General features: G+C 40.4%; 1 protein-coding gene across 1 annotated transcript in view; it reads left to right on the top strand.

Moving 5' to 3' along the window:
- Window positions 1-18,466, top strand: part of SNCAIP (synuclein, alpha interacting protein) — a 29,545-nt gene that overhangs the window by 6,366 nt on the left and 4,713 nt on the right. The window contains exons 4-7 of the mRNA XM_009071752.1: window positions 4,774-4,943; window positions 12,973-13,065; window positions 15,539-16,601; window positions 18,307-18,377. Of these exons, the coding sequence (XP_009070000.1) occupies window positions 4,774-4,943; window positions 12,973-13,065; window positions 15,539-16,601; window positions 18,307-18,377 (1,397 nt within the window). The remainder of the gene's footprint in view (window positions 1-4,773; window positions 4,944-12,972; window positions 13,066-15,538; window positions 16,602-18,306; window positions 18,378-18,466) is intronic.

Genomic DNA, 18,466 nt, shown 5'->3' with positions numbered 1-18,466 from the left:
CCTGCTGAGAAGACTAACATATCTACCATATTTTCAGGAGCCAGATCTGAATAAACCAATTTGTATACATGTCCAGTACATGTGTTCAATGCAGACATACCAAGAAAGCCATACGGTTGAACTAGATGGCTAGAATAGTTGAGATTGGGAAAGATGTTTAAGATCATCAAGTCCAGCTATCAACCTAGCACCACCCCTGTGTTCACCATTAAACCAGGTTCTCAAGTGCCACATCCGCACATTTTTTGAACACTTTCTAGGATGGTGAGTCCACCACTTCCCTTGACAGTGTTTTCCAGTGCTTTACAACAATTTCTGTGAATTTTTTTTCCGGATACCTACTTTAAACCTCTCCTGGTGCAAATTGAGACCATTTCCTCTTGTCCTGTCTACTTGTTACCTGGGAGAAGTGGTTGGCACCCACTTCCCTACAACCCATTTTCAGGTAGCTGGTAGAGAGCAGTAAGGTCTCCACTCAGTCTCCTTTGCACCAGGCTTAACAACTCCACTCCCTCAACATGTGACTTACTTTCTAGACCCTTCACCAGTTCTGTTGCTCTTCTCTGGACATGCTCCAGTACCTCAATGTCTTTCTTGAAGTGAGGGGCCCAGAACTGGACACAGTACTTGAGGTGTGGTCTCAGCAGTGCTGTGCACTGAGAGTCAATCACTTCCCTAGTCTTGCTGGCTACACTATTTTTGATACAAGCCAGGATGCTACTTGCCTTCTTGGCCACCTGGGAACACCTCTGTCTTATGTTCAGCTGCTATTGACCAGTGCTCCCAGGCCTTTTTTACTCTGGGCAGCTTTCCAGCCAATCTGCCCCAGGCCTGTAGCACTGCAAGGGGTTGCTGTGACTGAAGTGCAGGACCCAGCACTTGGCTTTGTCGAACCTCAGCCAACTGACTTTGGCCCATCGGTCCAGTCTGCCTTTCTGCTCTCCAGCAGATCAACATTTCCACCCAACTTGGTGTCATCTGCAAACTGACTGATGGGGTACTCGATCCCTTCATCCATGCCATCAATATGAAACAGGACTTGCCCCAATACTGAGCCTTGGGGAACACCACTAGTGTGCGGCCCCCAGCTGAATATAATTCACCACCACCTTCTGGGCCCAGCCATCTGGCTAGCTTTTTACCCAGCAAAGAGTACACCTGTCCACACTATGAGAAACCAGTTTCACCAGGAGAATGCTGTGGAAAACAGTGTCAAAGGCTTTAGTAAAGTCCAGGAATAAGACATCCACAACCTTTCCCTCATCCACCAAGAGGGTCAGTTTGTCATAGAAGGAGATCAGGTTGGTCAAGGAGGACCTGCCTTTCATAAACCCAGGCTGGCTGGGCCTGATTCCCTAGTTATAGAATCATAGATTGGACTTTATAGATCATCTAGTCTCAACCCCCCTGTCATGGGCAGAGACACCTCTCCACTAGACCAGGTTGCACAAGGCTTCATCTGACCTGGCTTTGAACTCTGCCAGGGTTGGGATAGCCACCACTTCCCTGGACGACCTGTTCCAGTGTCTCACCACCCTCACAGTAAAGAATTTTTTCCTAATATCTAGCCTAAATTTCCCTCTTTCAATTTGTACCCTTTGCTCCTTGTCCTGTCACTGGAGCTCCTAGCGAAGAGCCCCTCTCCAATGTAGTCTCTGTCCATTAAATTTGCTAGAACCATTAGTCACAGGAGTGCATTTAATTCTATGTGTTGTCAGCACTTTGAGTGAAAGCTGTTCAAAGAAGAAATAAGTTTATTCCAGGAAATTGCAGAAAGGTATTTGATAAACAAATTAGTCATTGGAGGAGAACAGATAAAAGAATAAATAACAGCTTGGCAGCAAGGAAAGAAATAGAAATTAAAGTGATCAAGTCAAGGGAGAAAACCATGTCTGAGGAGGACAGAGTGTAAGGACTCAGATATATATCAGTAAACATTAATTCTGTTACCACACATGAACTGATCCACATCACCTTTTAGGCCTTTCCAAATGCAGAAGATTTGCATCAGTTCAGCCCTAAAAGAAATACAGCTAGTTAATTCTCTTTAGCTAACCTCTTCAGAGAAGTAATTATATTTGTGTAGTCAAGTTGAATCACAGTTGTGGACCTAATTATTAGTATTATTATCATAGCAATCTATTTATATATCTAGACACAGAGAAGACATATCTCCATAAGAGTCAGTTTGAAACTCTCGCACAAAAAAACAGGTGACAGTTGAGCTGAATGAATAGACTTGAAAAGAACATGGTCAAATAGCTTTAGAGGACATGACCATCTCTGCATTTTCTCACAGAGAGGACATCCTTTTTTAAAAGATGTGAGGAATGGACCCTGTAGAAACTCGTGTGATAAAATACCATCACATCTGTGCTAATTCTAGTGATTTTATTTTTGTATTGTAGACAATTACTAGGATCAGTTGAATAAAAGTGGATAGAAGGAATTTTTATGATTTAGTAATGAGGAGCCCCATTGTGCCAGAGGGTGTGCTTAGGGTTGCTGTAGAGTGTGTGTTTAGGGTTGCTATCTCAACAGTGCCTCATCAAGATGGGCAATGGATAAATGAGTGTAGATGATTTTGAACAGAGTGGTGACATCTGCAGGCTGTTTTCATGGATAAAACTAAATCAGAAAGAGGCTACCCTGCTTTCCCTGTGAAGAGTAAACCTTAATAAATGGCTTAGGATTCTCAGGGCTATTTTATTTTAGATAAATGTACAAATCAGCAAGTGCTTTGTGTTGAAGTGAAGCCATAAGAAATAAGTCATGAAAATATCTAATGATGATAAAAATGCACAAAGTTAGTAATGTTATTCATTAACACTTCACAATCTTAAGTGAGCCCTCTGCCCAGTGAGCTTATAGTCTAATTCAAAACAGTGTACAGCGAATTATCTGGTAAGAAGAAAGAAGTGATAAAGGAGACATTATAAGCAGCAGTACAAAAGATGGAGAGTCACAGGCTGTCAGTAATTCCCCAGCACTCTCATTTACTGCATTTATGAGCAGGTGACACTCCTGTCATGTTCCAAACTAGAAGATTACTTTCTGCAAAGTCACAACTCTCGCTTCCTTTTTTTTCTTTCTTGGCAAATTAACCCAAATCTATTGACACAAGATGCAGGGCAAAATTGTTTATAAGTTTCCTTTCTGTATAGATTTAGCAGACCAGGCAGACCACCATCCCTCTTCTCTGTCAGTAGATGGAGAGTTCCCTATGCCTGCTGTTTGTGGTCAGCAAGGTCACTCAAATCCTCAATGGCTTACCAGCTCTGCTTGGATAAGTTAACCATGAGCTCAGCCATGCAATTCCTCCTCTGCGTGTAATGTTAATGATACTGTAGTTTTTTGACATGTTATGATGTTATTCAGAAATTTTCCACAGTGCTGTGATCAGTGTGGGCCAGAGCATTGCTGAGAATATTTATGTCCTATTCCATGTTCTCCAGTAATGCAAGTAGTGCATAACACTGATTATCATAAAGAGATCATAAAGAGTGAAGTCTTGGACTCAATTCTTCCTTCAGTTATTGGGTGTCTTGAGGTCAGCCTGACAGAACTTCATTTGCACTTAAAATGCTCTGGATTCAAGTCTCAGAGTAACTCAAATGTCATGCTCACAACCTGGTCAGTTCTCCAGCAGCAAGGTGGTGTTCACTGCTAGCATGGTGAGTAACACACAGGTATACATCAGAGTATAAGCCATTAGTTTTCCAAAAGACTAAAAGCTGACACTTATTTGAGTATGTCTTCAAAAGAAAATATGGACTAACCAAGCAAGTGCAAAGCAATGAGACTTCTTTCAACACAAAAAAACCCAAACAGCCAAACCCCACAAAGACTCCAACCAGATTGATAAAGTCATTGTACAGATTTATTTTTTTTGCAGGAAGAAATTTATGCCTGTCTGACTTAAAGTATCTGCCTTACTGTTCATATCCAGACATCACTTAACTAAGGAATCAGGACATTGAGAATGCTCTCTTGAGTGTTTTAAAGTTAGGGATTCTGCTGTAGTAGGCAATTGAGAGCTAAACCACAAAAGGAGTCAGCAATTATTGTTACAAAGACATTCCTAAAATGAGATTCTAAGGGTGTGTTGCAATGCCTTGCAGTGTGAAGATCCCAAGAACAGCAGATACCAGACGTGGTAAGCCATTACAGCTCATCACCACCCACTATAAACTGGCGAGCAATGTGTTCATGCTGCTCTGGACCGTGATATTATCTAGCACAGATGTCCTTTAAATTGCATTTCCCTGTGTCTTCTTTTCTAGGTCTGCCATGTGTGAAGTTATCACAATGTTCTCTGATGCATAGATAGGTGCATCTGAAAAATGTTATTACTGTGTTGGAGGAGAGAATCAATAGGTGCCCAAATGAAAGCCCTCTGTTTTCATTTGGTGGTCCCACTCACTGTATGAATGCCACAACTGATGCTATGCTGTACAAATGAATGAATGGGAAACAAATTAATTGAGTAGAACTGCAAGGGGAAAGAAAGAAATAATACAGTATTTTCATAGTTCTTATGAACTGCAGCTCACTCTTCTATGTTATTGATGCACCTGAGTGATAGATTTTAGTGATATGTGATTTGAGTTCAAGCTACATGTAGACTTGCCAGTGACTGAATTTTAGAAATGGCTGGCTAGACTAATATTTTCAAGCATTTTACTTAGGAGTGCTTTGCATTCAGCCATTGTGCTGATTAGAAGTCATAGCAGAGACCTACAGATGTCAATGTTTCCTTTTATGTTTTTACAGACATTGGTTGAATATGGAGCAAATGTCACCATGCAAAACCAGGTGGGAGAGAAACCCTCACAAAGTGCTGAGCGACACGGGCACACCATGTGTTCCCGCTACTTAGTAGTTGTGGAGACGTGTATGTCATTGGCCTCTCAGGTTGTCAAGCTAACTAAGCAGCTGAAGGAGTAAGTGTTTCCTCGTTAGCAGAGGGATCATTCTTAGAACAATACCCTACTTCATCTTTAATTTATTAGCAGTGTCTGTTTTCTGCTTCTTATGTGACATTTTCAAGTCATTTCTACCTTATTTCTCCACTTTTCTCTGCTCTCAAGCATTTGCCTCTTCACGTCTAGCAGCTCAGTTTTTCAGCTGTTCTTTTGTGGCAGTTTGCTATGCACATAGATGAAGGGAGTGGGAGCAGAAAATGGTATGGATGAAGCAATCCAGTCCCTTTTCCCTTTGCATATCTTGGGATCATGTCATTACTGATCAGAACTTCTGTTTGCATAGCATGCCTTTATATACAGTAAGTGGCTCTTCCCCGTTACAGTGCTGGGTGTTGATGTTGGGGGATATAGTAGAAAAAGCAGTTGGAGGGGTTTTTTTTGACTTGGAAGGTCACCAGAGCCCACAGTGGCTACTCAGGAACTACCTTCTGTTTGTTTTTTTCTTCGTATGAACTGGTTTTAATATTTTAGGATGTTTTTTATTAAACATTCTGTAAAAAGCCTGTTATTTGGAAACACAAACTTTTGAAATTGGTTGCTTTTATTCTAGGTGCAGTTACTGTGACTTAGCATGTCTCTAAGACTCTCAGAAGCCATCAGTACTGACCTAACATTATTCCCACTTAGATGCATGATCAAGGGCCCGTCAGCTATCACAGTCCATGAAAATGACTCCTGATAGTCCCATGTTTAGAGGAGACCATATCATTTTATGCAAGCAGCATGTAGCTATTTGTCCTGGGTATAAATTACAATACTCTGCTAGCAGGGGAGTTGCAGGGTGGCCTCTGTGAGAGTAGTTGAGGGGCTGCCCATTGCTGGACTCTACTGATTGAAGCTGTCTCCGCAATAAACCCAGTGCAGAAGACAGCTAATAATCGATTATGCTTGTATCACCTCTGTGAAAACTTACTTAAGAAAGGGCAGAAAATGCCAGAGAGGAGAACAGAAGAGTGACAAACAGAGGGAACAGCAAGGTCAGAGAAGCTGAACATGCACCATGGTGGAGAAGGCATGCCCCCAAAGGGACTGTGGGCCATAGAGTACCCATGGTAGAACAGATACACCCCTTGAAAGGACTGCAGCCCACACCAGAGCCGATGATTTCCAGGATGAACAGCAGCCTGTAAAGGACCTATATTAGTGCACAGGAAAAAGTGGGAAAAAAAGGAGCAGTAGAGAGAAACTTCTACACATGAACCCTGACCTGTGCTGCATGTTGGCTCACTAAAAAGTCTAGGTGTAACCTGCAGCGATGACAGGAGAGGAAGGGAGGTGTCTGGATTGAAGCCTGAGAATGGAGGAAAAGAGGAGCTAAGAGTGCAAGTGAATCTGGGAGTGAATTTGAGCTTGGAAAAGGGAAGGATATATGTTTTAAATGTCTGTCCTTTTTTTGTTTCTCAATACCTGAATCAATAATGAAATATTTATGCTGACAATGAATTAAGTTAAATATCCCAAGTTGATTCTCTTTTGCCCATGACTGTAACTGGTAAGTGATCTCCCTGTCTTTACTTTGACCAGTGAGCTTTTCTGCCTCTGTTCATCCTATTTTCTGCTCCCATGCCACTGAGGCATAGTGGAAGTGCAAGACCGGCTGTGTGGGACATTGATACAATTTTTAGTTTCAGACTGGATGTTTTGAAAATAAGGGTGAAATTAGCTGTCTTGTTAATTCACCCTTTTTGTTATAATCAGGTATCTATTTTGTACTGGTTCTACAGCAAAAGAAATGCATAGTAACAACCTTCTCTGTCATTACAGAATACCTGCCTGCATTTGAAATATGCTTATTTTTATATTTGTAGCTCTGATTTTTATATTACAAAGGCATTTTCTCTTTGCACTATCTTCATTCTTCTTTTACATTTATAATTTGTTCATTTACTGAAAAATGCAAATTAGCTGACATAAAGTAAAAAAAATAGGACATAGGACATTTCCCAAGTAGACTGCATTAGCATCTGACTCAATATATAATGAAATTTTTTTCCCTGTAACTCAGCAGAAAAAACCCACCACACATCAGAAAATAGAAATAGCAACCACAGCCTCCATGTTTCACTTCTCTTCAGTCCTCACTCAGTACTTGATAAAAGTGTTACCTCTTGTATGAAAAAGAAAGATTTGTTATGTCCTTCTCCCACTGACCTACTGGAGAGCAGCTCTGCAGAGAAGGACTTGGGAGTCCTGGTGGACAACCGGCTGTCCATGAGTCAACAGTGTGCCCTTGTGGCTAAGAAGGCAAATGGAATCCTGGGATGGATGCATTAAGAAGAGCATTGCCAGCAGGTCGAGGGAGGTGATCCTGCCTCTCTACTCAGATGTTGTGAGGCCACGCCTGGAGAACTGTGTCCAGTGCTGAGTTTCTCGGTACAAGAGGGACATGGAGCTCCTGGAGCAAGTCCAGTGGAGGGCAGGGAAGATAAGTAAGGAACTGAAGGACCTCACTTATGATGAAAGGCTGAGGGAGTTGGGCCTGTTCAGTCTGAGGAAGAGACAACTGAGAGGGACATCATCAGTGTATTCAAATACGTGAACAGGAGGTGCCAAGAAGATGGAGCCAGACTCCTCTCAGTGGTGGAAACCAATAAAACAAGAGGTAATGGGCAAAAACAGATGCATAGGAAGTTCCACCTGAATATGAGGAAGAACTTCTTCACTATGTGAGTCACTGTGCACAGGAACAGATTGCCCAGAGTGGTTGTGGGTTCTCCCTCACTGGAGGTATTCAAGAACCTCCTGGCGGCAATCCTGAGCCATGTGCTCTAGGATGACCCTGCTGGAGTAGGGAGCTTGGACCAGATGGTCCATTGTGGTCCCTTCCAACCTAACTGATTCTGTGATTCTGTCAGCAGGCTGCTCACCCCCACAGAAATAGTCTAGTTGTGACTTTGATAACAAAAGCATTAACACTTTTCCAAGTCTACCTCTCTGTCATCTCACCAATTGCATCCATAGGAAGTAATTTAAATTATTCTTATCTGGCTCCTGATGGGTTCCTTTGCTTGTTTCAGATGGAGTTGAATCTGCTTCCTTTCAGCAGCCTGTTTTTGCAAGCTTGAGATTAGCTCCAGTAAGTGCAGCAGCAGCCTTTTCTTCCTCTTCTACAAGGGGATGTAAGTCTCTTGTGCAACCCTGTTGCATTTTACTGAGGCAGTGAAATATTCTATTTTCCACTTGAAAGAGCAACTTCTGCATGCCTATTTGAGCTGCAGGCCTCAGGCCACGAGTGGTTTCAATAGAAGCAATGGACCATGTTCAGAGGCTCATGCTTAGGAGCCAGAGGGGATTATGGATACAGACTTTTGGCCTGTTTTGCAGTTCTCATCATTCTTAAAAATCCAATGATGGTACAAAGTACATGCCTGGAGCAGTTTCTCAGGGGGACCTCTAGCATAGCAGGGGAATCCAATGGCTGCAGCACCACTGAAGATCCTGAAAACATCAGATGACAACAGATGGAAGTCCAGTTTACGGTCTTAAGTCACTTCAAACTGCTGTTACATAGGAATAGCTCCAAGTTGGGCAGCTGAACTGGCTTTTCTGTATTTACTCCACCTACTTCTTCTTGTGTTAATGAACATTGTTCTAGAGACAGAATAGATATGATTGTATCATGATGGACTACCTGAATGGTCAGTAGCAACACAGAAAGCCAGTGTGCTTCCCAGCCTTCCCTCAGCTGCTGTAAACATGAGCTGATCATGCAATTTTCTTTAATCTGAGTGCCTTATTAATCAGGGATAGAAGCCTCTCTCTGATTACACTATGTCCCCAACCACAGGCATGGTTGATACTGTGGAAAAAAAAAGCAGCAAAGAAACTGTTGTAGACAAGCACCTATCAAGACCCATCTTCAAAGATCTTATCCCAAGGATGTACCATCTTCCATTCTCCTTTTATGAGCTTTTCTAGTCATCAAAGCAACACAGAGCTGTTCTAGAGAGAAGTTACTCCAATTCTTCACACTGTGTGGAACCATTCTTGAAAGAAAGGCACAAAACCAAGTCAATAAAATCAAATTTTTCCAGAATCTTCACATCTTTCAACTCATTAAACCAAAGCAACTCAGATGACAAATGCAGAAGAGTATAGCAAAATCTCTGAGATGTGTCTAAGTCTTGCCATAGTTTAGGAGTGGTATGCCCCAATCTATTGTTTCCACTGAAAACCCCCAGACATTACTCTGCTGGTTCACCCGCTCATCCCCTCTCCCTGCAGTGGGATGGAGGGAATTGGAGGTACAAAACGTAAAGATCACGGGTTGACATAAGAACAATTTACCAAATGTCGTGGTTGAAGGCTTTTATCCTTCTGATTCTCTCCTTGATCTTGCTGGTGGGGGAGTGAGCAAGTGGCTGTATGGTCTTTGGTGGCTGGCCAGGGTTAAACCAGGACTTTTAGAAACAGCAATGAAGTAAGAAAATGAACAGGAGCAACTGTATTAATAACGAAGTGTACAGCACAGGTGAACAACTCACACACAATCACTCACCATGTGGAGGCCAGTGCTGCCCTAACACACACACTGCACCTTGATGGAACTGGTGCCCTGCCCCCTCGGTCCCTTCCACACTCCACATGATGCGAGGTGGTAAAGAATAACTCCAGGGTCCTGGCTGCTGTAAAAGTTAACCCTGTCCTGGCTGGAACCAGGACAGTCTCCAGTTAGAGGAAAGCCTTTATATTTGTAAGAAGGAAATAAGTGGTGACTACTAATGTTCCATCAAATCTTCACAGGTGGTTTAACTGAGAGTTTTCCCCAGAAGAGGGAAGGAATCAAGCAATTCTTTCCATAAGTGGAGAGTAATATGGCCCACAAAAATCTGCTGTTACTGGCTTCAAAATGCAAGCTTTACTTCATCTCTTGCTAATTATAGAAATTTGGTCAATCTAGTATGACTTTCTGAACTCAACAAAATACTTCGGACAGTCAGCAAAAATTTCTCACAGAGACTGTACAACATAATTTGCTTTCATTTTACTTTCTGAGGTCTCCATAGGTCTTACAATCTTAGTTATTCCCTCACTGATTTCGTCTGCCTAAAAAATCCCTAGTTACCAGCATAGAAAATTTATAACTGCAATATGACTTGTATTGTTTCGGCTTTTCTGGTCTGAAGAGACCAAGTCAGAACTAATAACATAAAATGAATGCTTCCATAGACTTCTTTTATGATCCTGCTTGATGACGGACTGTTCAACCTGCATTCCCAAATGGTTGCACCGTTGTACATTTATGGATCCAGATGTGCAAATCAAATAATGAATGAGAAGTTGATTTTTTCTATGTTATCAAGCCAAAATATCTGGCAATGCGAAGATCAAAGCAAACCATGAGTCAAAACACGAAGTTCTGTTACCAGCACTCTTCTGTGTTCTGTAAAAGAAATTTGTGATTTTCCTGGAACTTGGTAGGAATAGCTGTATAAACAGCTGGAAAAAAAATTGCAGTAGTGGCATGGTAAAGTGTGTGCAAGTTGCTGGCTCTTTTGTTTGATCAAGGGTTTGGGTTTTTTTGGTAGTAGGTGTTATATAGACTTAAGAAACTCAGTATAAACTTTACAATATTCATCTCTCTTTTACTTAGTAAAGCCATTTTATTTTCTACTTTGTAGAATGGCCATTTTTGGTTTAGTTGAAAAAGCTAAAAAGCTGGGGGAAAAAGAAGAAGTAAGAAAACATACTCTTGAAAGATACTTCAGTAGAACCCAGTGCTTCAACCTATTCCCTTTTCAGTTATTGAGCTCCCTGATTTCATTAGGAGGTAGTTGGGGTCCACAGTTGTCTAACTAGACACAGAAGGGTCCTAACATATTGCTCACTGGGAATATTGTCTAAGACCCTTAGAATATGGCCATTTAGTATAATAAAGTAGAGCCTCTTACCCCTGAAGTTTCAGTGATCTTGTCTCCTAAATTAGTCTGGTTTTAATACTTTGCAGTGATGCTGTTCCAAGAAGTTGTGATCCTTTTTTTCCAAATTTGTCTTAGATATATATATGTGAGTTATATATCCTTAGGGATAATGCTGGCAACATGTGTGGGTTTCTGTGAGTTATGTACTAACTAGTTAAACTGTGAAAATGGAGGAAATTTCAATTCTTTAGCAAAATAAAATGTTTTAAGTGGAATGAGAACATTAACTCAGAAGAAGATGTCAGAGATTTCAACTAAAGCTAAAAGCATAAAAATCTGTTAACTGCATTATTTAGATATTTAGAAATAGAAATTGAAAGAAGGATAAAAGGTTAAAAAAAAAGAAAGATAAATTACATCACAACCTAATCTCAAATGAAAATTTCCCTAGCTCTTAAAAGAGAGTATCTGGGGAGCTGCAATGTAAGCCAATGTTGACAGATGGTAGGAGTAACTTTAAAATAGTCTTAGGAAGTGTGTAGGCTAGAGGAAGGAAGACAGAAAATTAAAGGAAGAAAGGATCTACATAAAGCATGGCAGTATTGTAAAATGTAATGGCAAGGCAGCATGTCAAGATCACACCTTTATTTCTGTAGTACTTTTCAAATCCACTTTGAGATATTAAAAGTAAAACATTTGCTTTCTGCCAGCCCTGCAAGTACAACCTTTAGTCTAAAAAGTCATCTGGATTGTTTCTGGCTTTGCATTGACAGTTATAAAGACTGCATTTGGAACTCGGCTAAGTCTTCTGCTGATGGCATGCAATCTAGGACAGTATCCAGCTCACTGGTCAAGAACTGTCTTAGTTTTGCAGATCCAACAAGAATAAAAGTACTAAAATTGTATTACTTATGCAGCAACAGAAGTGGAGCCTGGGGGAAGCAGATAAAAAGTCATTTTCCCATGGTCATTTGATCAGGACCAGGGAATAAAACCCAACATACCAGTTCTGTTTCAGGTGAAAGATAACATATGAACAGTAATAAAAAGCTCCACATCTCTTGTTTTCTAGTAGTTTCCCAATAATTCTGGCTGTGCAGTGTTTCGAGGCACTAGAACTTACAGGTCACTAAACAAGATTGAATGTTCTCCGTGGTGGACAACAAGCTAAAGGGCTGTTTTTATGTTAGAATGGAACATCTGAATTGTATGGAAGCAGGGAAAGGAAGAAAAACATTTTGTGGCAAATTGATCTGTCCTGTAATTCTTGTAGAACTACTTGAGGGTTTGTTAAACTGAGTCATTCATGTGGAAATAAGTATGTTACAGGACAACATACCATGATTATACATGGTAAATGGTAAATGAAATTTCTAGTGTGAATATCACTCTCATATTACTAACAATTTTTAGATACTATTACAATTTTTGAAACATTGGTCTCTAAAGTTGCTACAAAACAGTGTAGATCACAACACTATGCTGAAGGTGATAAACTGCAGTAGATATAGCACAACAGAATATAAGGTGAGTGCAGAGCACACTTAGGACCTTTGGTAAGGTTGGGCAGCGAGCAGATGTGGCACAGAGGTCACACTTAACTCCATCCTGCACCTCAAGAAGATTGGACCAGTCCTTCCAGGTGGGCAGAGGCTCCTCTCTGAGTTCGTTTGCAGAGGGAAAAGGAGAGAGCTGTTGTTTAGCTGCATAAAAGCCATCCACCACACATAGGAATTGACTGCTTAATCTGTCCATTTTGTATTCCTTTCCACAAACAAGTAAGACCCATAGGCCCCTAAGTTTGCTCTGCCACATCTTTGTGTCTGTGAGTCACTCAGTTCTAACTCACTGCTACTTATGATCTCACACTTGACTTTATATGAAGTATAATCATAATGACAGGTAAGGATCTCTCAGTTGGTTTTGTACAGGGATCGCAAAATGTCAACAGGGATTCAGTAAAAAGTACAAACTCTCCATGTTCTTACTTGTAATTTCTCTATTTATTTACTACATTAAGTACAGGTGAAGACTTTAATATTTGAAAGGATAGCATCAGTTATCTTTAATTTACTAATGCAGACAGTTTTACAGTTTGAGGTAAACAGTCTTATATTTTCTTGCAGGCAGACGCTGGAACGTGTGACGTTACAGAACCAACTCCAACAGCTTTTAGAAGCCCAGCGGTCAGAGGGCAAGTCATTACCCACATCCCCAAGGTAAGGTGACTGGAATTGTACTGCATCCTGAATTTGCATATGTCCATGGTCTATCAGTTTTCAGGAGAAGTTGTTATCTGGCTAGAGAGTGGATGTGTTCTGTAAAAAAAAAAAAAAAGTGTTTTTTTTACCTTGTGGACTTGAAGCTGAGTTTCTGGAATTTGACAGTGTGTAATGTTGATAAATATTTGAGTTTCTGAGTATGGACTAAATAGTCCTTGTTTCCCAACAGAGTGAAAAATAGATTTATAGTGGAATATAAGATATTTTGAATTAGATGACCCGTAGAGGAACCTAGAAACCCTTTAGGAAAGTTGTAAAGTTTGACCTGTGGTCCACTGTACATTACTGCTAGGAGTAAGTCATAAAGCCAGTTACCAACATGCTTTCAGATTCATAAGGCTCCTTACACTCATTAAATCTTTTACCTGCAGTAGCTTGCAAAACTCTAGATATTTTAGGTATTGTTTACATATCTTGTCAGAAGTTGCAGAAAGAAACACAAATTGAGTTTCAAACTTTTAAGAGGAGGAAAGCAAAAAGACAGAGGACTGGATCTCTCTGACAGTGTGATGCATGGATGTCAAGCAAGCACAACTTCTCACAGCAATCTGAAGATGACTTTGAAAGGAATTAAGTAACCCACATATCAATGTAGCTCAGTTTATCATTACCTTCTGATTCAGTTTAGTCTCCAGAAGACATATACAGTGCTTCTCCGTGTTTCAGAGGTGTTAGGCAGCTAAATATGTGTTGAAGTATAAAGCCAACATAAAAACTTCTGCAGGTATTGATGGGTGATCAAGTCTGAACTCATAGGATCAGTGACCGAGTGCTTTTTTTCAATTCTCACAAAATCTCAAACACTTTTCTGTACAAGTGCGCCATGTCCCTGAAATTCATGTGTCAGTGTTTCAGACAAATGCGTAAGTTACAGTAGTAGATAATGAAAATGTTGGGATTGGAGATGCATTTATGTGAAAGAACTTCAGCTAAGAAAGGGCTGTAAACTCCAAACTTCCGCTGAAGTAGAAAACCACACTGGAAAGAGTTTTTTTGTCCTTTTTTTAGGAATCATGGTCTTTGTCTTCCCTGTCTGCCAGCTCAACAGGGACAATGGGACCAAACGCTGTCTTCCAGCTCATTTGGTTTCTGTGATTTTTGCTGACTGGTCTTTACAAGTGGTCTCGCATCTGAGTACTGGTGAGCACCAGGACTGTTTTACTTTCAGTATCAGATAAGATCAGGTGAAAGCAGATCTCTCATCATTCATTATTCCTGAAAAAGGGTAGGTTTCAACATCTTTTTAGTTAAGTAAGCAAGTTTGAAAATTATTCTCTATTTATTTTATTTCATAGTTGGCTACTACTTTTCCTTTTAGTTAGAACTCACTTGTGATATTATCATCATTCAAGTAGCCAGTAGTAGATCTAAGAGAACCTATCGCTTTTACTGTCTGCTATACATAAATGCATTCTTCAGTGTCTGTTTTGGTTTACTACAGGAGAATAAGCATAAAATGAATTGAAAATGAGGTGGCTAGTATTAGGCATGTGAATTTTGTACACTGTGAGAACTATGGACTCATCAGAGCAGAAGTTGCTTGCCTGCCTGACACTAACCATAATTTTGTCACCTTGTCCTTTAAAAGTTTAAAAGAAGAATGGGAAGTGTTATGAGCTCTAGCATAGTCACAGGGAAAGGAGAAGTCTCTGTAATTTACATTCTTTGCAAATCAGGCTTACTTGAAATTGCTTTTTCCTTGCTATATAACATTTGGAGTTCTAAATTTATTTTATTACTCTAATAGTATTGAAATTCATTCTATTCTAATAGTAGTGAAGTACATTCGATTCTAGTAGTATTGAAATACATTCATATCGCCTTTCTCTTGCTTTCAGTATTTCACATCTGAAAAGGTTTCCAGTACAAATGGCCTTGACTTTGTATGAGATCTTATGTATCTGTTATTATTTTTATTATTATTACTACTACTACTACTGTTAAGTTTATATTTATTAAATCATTATATGCAGAGAGGTGGTACTTTCACAGTACCTGGAATAAGCTACTTTTATGTTATTATGTGACTTGTATAGTAGTCATTTGGCTGTGTGGGATTTTTTCACCTTTTAAAACATATCAACTTGCACAAATAGGAAACAGTAACTTCTCTAGAGTTATCCTCATAAAGTCATATTTGGTGTTTAAATAACCATTCTAAGTTTTGATTTTAAGGAGTTTTCTTTGTAAGAAAAAGTGAAGATACTCAAATCCTTATTAGGAGTGGAAGCCAGGTTACATCCTTCTCTGTGTAATCTTTGCTGTGGCATCATAGTATCATTCCATGTGAGTAGTGATGAAGAGGATAAGTAACAACAAGCTAAGACAGACACATACACTGGAAATGGCAGTTTCACATTTTAGATGTGCATTAATTTCACTGTGGCCTTTCCTATTTTTTTTATTTAAGCTTGCCATCATCTCCTGCTTCTGGCAAACCCCAGTGGAAACCATCTGAAGCAGATGAATTGTCTCCACCAAAAAGTAAATTGAACACCAAAGATGGGATTCAGATTCTTGGCAGCTTGGGAACTTCTAGTCGCACTCGAGCCAAGATGAAAGATGAGGACTCAGATAAAACCTTGCACCAACTGTTGGGGAAAGAAATCTCTGAAAATGTCTCTATGCAGGAAAAGCTGACTTTGGAATTTCAGGATGTTCATGCATCCTCCAAGAATGTGAAGAAAATTTTGCCAGAGAAAAGGGAGCTGAAGTTAGCCCGACTGAGGCAACTGATGCAGAGATCTCTCAGCGAGTCTGACACAGATTCAGCTAATTCTGAGGACCACAAGAACACCCCCGTAAAAAGAACTGACAAATCAAGGCCTCAGCCTATAGTGGAGAGTGTTGAGAGCACAGAGAGTTTGAACCTGATGCTTAAGAAACACACTTCTGCAGCAGGACGCCGCTTCCCTTTTGGTATCAGGGTCTCTAAGTCTGTGGATGGCCACAGTCCTTCCCCTACTTCGGAGAGCAGCGATCCGGATAATGAAGCCCCGTATCATTCTGGTACAGTACCTCAGAACCAGTTTTGTGGAGACAACTCTCCATGCAGCACAGACGGTGCCACTGCTCAAAAGGTTGCTACCAGCCCTAAGAGTGCTCTCAAGTCTCCATCTTCAAAGCGCAGAACCTCTCAAAATTTGAAACTTCGAGTAACTTTTGAGGAACCTGTGGTGCAGGTGGAGCTAGCAGAGTCAGAACTAAATGAGGAAAAGGATAAAGACCGGAGCAAAGGACTTGTGCGGGCTCCACCCAGCTCTGGGGAGCATGTAGGGGATCAGCTGAAAAGACCCTTCGGAACCTTTCGGTCCATAATGGAGACTCTGAGTGGTAACCAAAATAACAACAACAACTGTCAAACAGCAAACTTGATCAAAACCTCATCAACGCTGCCTTTTACCTCATTAGGAAGGAAGACAACAGACAGCAAGGGAAATCCAGCAGTTCTCTCAAAAGGAAGAAACAAGCCAGTGAGTGCACTGAAAGAAGGAAGGGCCTTTTTTTTCTCATCTCTTTAAGTAATTAATAAGTTTGACAGCTGTTTCCTCCTGCCTTTCTATAGCAAAAGGATACACACAAATACTTTATTGTATTTGTAGGAAGCCCATCCACTTTTTAGTTTTGGAAGGCTTTTCCAAGGAGTGGCAGGTATTGCTTTTGTACAGAGTCTGTACTCTTAAGGCACATGGGTCACGTGTTTTGTGTTGAAAGCTTTCCACAGAGACATGATTCACATGGAAATGATGCTTAATGTTGCACTGAGTGACAAGACATACATTGAGAGTGCCAATCTTTAAACCATGGGATCTCTGAGGAGTAAATAACTCAGTGACTGGCCCTGTCCTGTCCTATAGCCAAGATTGATGAGGCCACCAAATAAGAAATAAATGGTAGACTATAACAAGGAAAAATTGCAGAAATGGTCCTTCCTGCTTATCTGGGAGCTACAGCCAACCCCTGCGTATTGAAGGTGTCAGTCCCAAACCTTCTTGGCTGATCTTCTCCTCGTAGCACAGATTCTTCTTGTGTGAGAGCATATGGTTGGTCTGTAGCAAAATGTATTGGATCCAGATCACTTCCTCTGCAGTGAACAGAGTGCTCTTTCTGGGATCCCAACAGAAGGAAGGGTGTCTGCAGTTAAGAGGCTGGCCCTCTTGTTTAAAAGAAAGGAGAAAGTACTTTGACCAAATGGGTCTTCCAAGAGAAAAGAAGAGGTATTGAATGAAAGAGACAGAGATAGGAAATACTGTGGGTGCAGTGTGTTTGTGGAGCAGAGAAATGCCAGTGATACAATAGTGAGAGTGAATGGTGGATGATTTAATCCTCTGTGAAAGACAGAATGGGAGGGAAGGATGGATAGAAAGACATGAGGTGAAAGAATAATTTCAAAATGAAAAAAAGAACATAAAGCAGGCAGGAGGAGGAGTAGGACTAGTGAATTATCTACTGTAAAAAGCATGACAAGGTAATGCAAGAAAAACAGAGGAAGATCTTAGGCAAAGAAGAGGCAAAACGAGTATGGAAAAGAAACAAAGGAAAGAGAGAACTGAGAAACAGTGAGCAGTCCATATTAGTAGGTACTACTCGAACTGTAGTGCTATAGCAGACTGTGAAATTAAATGAAAAATTCAAAGGATGCCTAATGGGCTAAATTGAAGTCAGATTGTATTTATTAAAGTTTACTCAGAATCTGAATATGAACTACTGATTTGAGTCTTTAAAGAAATGCACCATCTAGTTGAACAGACAATTTAACATAGAAGTATTTTTATAACACAATGGGAAGTTTTTTTCAAATGAGTGATTCAGATTTTGTAGGAGGAAGAGATAGTCTGATAGATTACAAACTCATGAGCAGTTTCATAATTCCCTCAGAAATTTGAAGAATTGTATGAGGTAATTCTAACACTATTGACACTTACACTGTAAAATGCTTGTCTGTGGAAAGGCCATGTTTGCATGTTGCCAACGTCAGAACTGTGGAAAGAATACATTTTCATACCAGCCCAAAGGATCACAGCATGCATCTCAAAGAGGTAACAGATTCAGCTTCAAAAAGAAACCTGTTAAAATGTTATTGTGGCTATTTTACTCCATGTTTTGGTAGATTTCCATACTGTGCATGTGGTAAGCTCATTGCATGCTTTTAACTGATATGATGTTGTACTTCCTTAGGGTCCTTACTTCAGCTACTCCAGTCTTTCCTCTAGCACGTTGAATGAAGAACTTCTGTGTAAATATGCTTGGTATGTGCTTATGCATGATGATGTTTAGCATCTCTGTTGCTTTTTTTGCTCAAATTGCACGTGTTTGCTAACATTATTTGGAACTGAAA

Source organism: Acanthisitta chloris, unplaced genomic scaffold (assembly GCF_000695815.1).
Source record: "Acanthisitta chloris isolate BGI_N310 unplaced genomic scaffold, ASM69581v1 scaffold11020, whole genome shotgun sequence".
NCBI lineage: Eukaryota > Metazoa > Chordata > Aves > Passeriformes > Acanthisittidae > Acanthisitta > Acanthisitta chloris.
The sequence above is the reverse complement of the archived record's forward strand: the minus strand, read 5'-3'. Positions and strand labels throughout refer to the sequence as shown.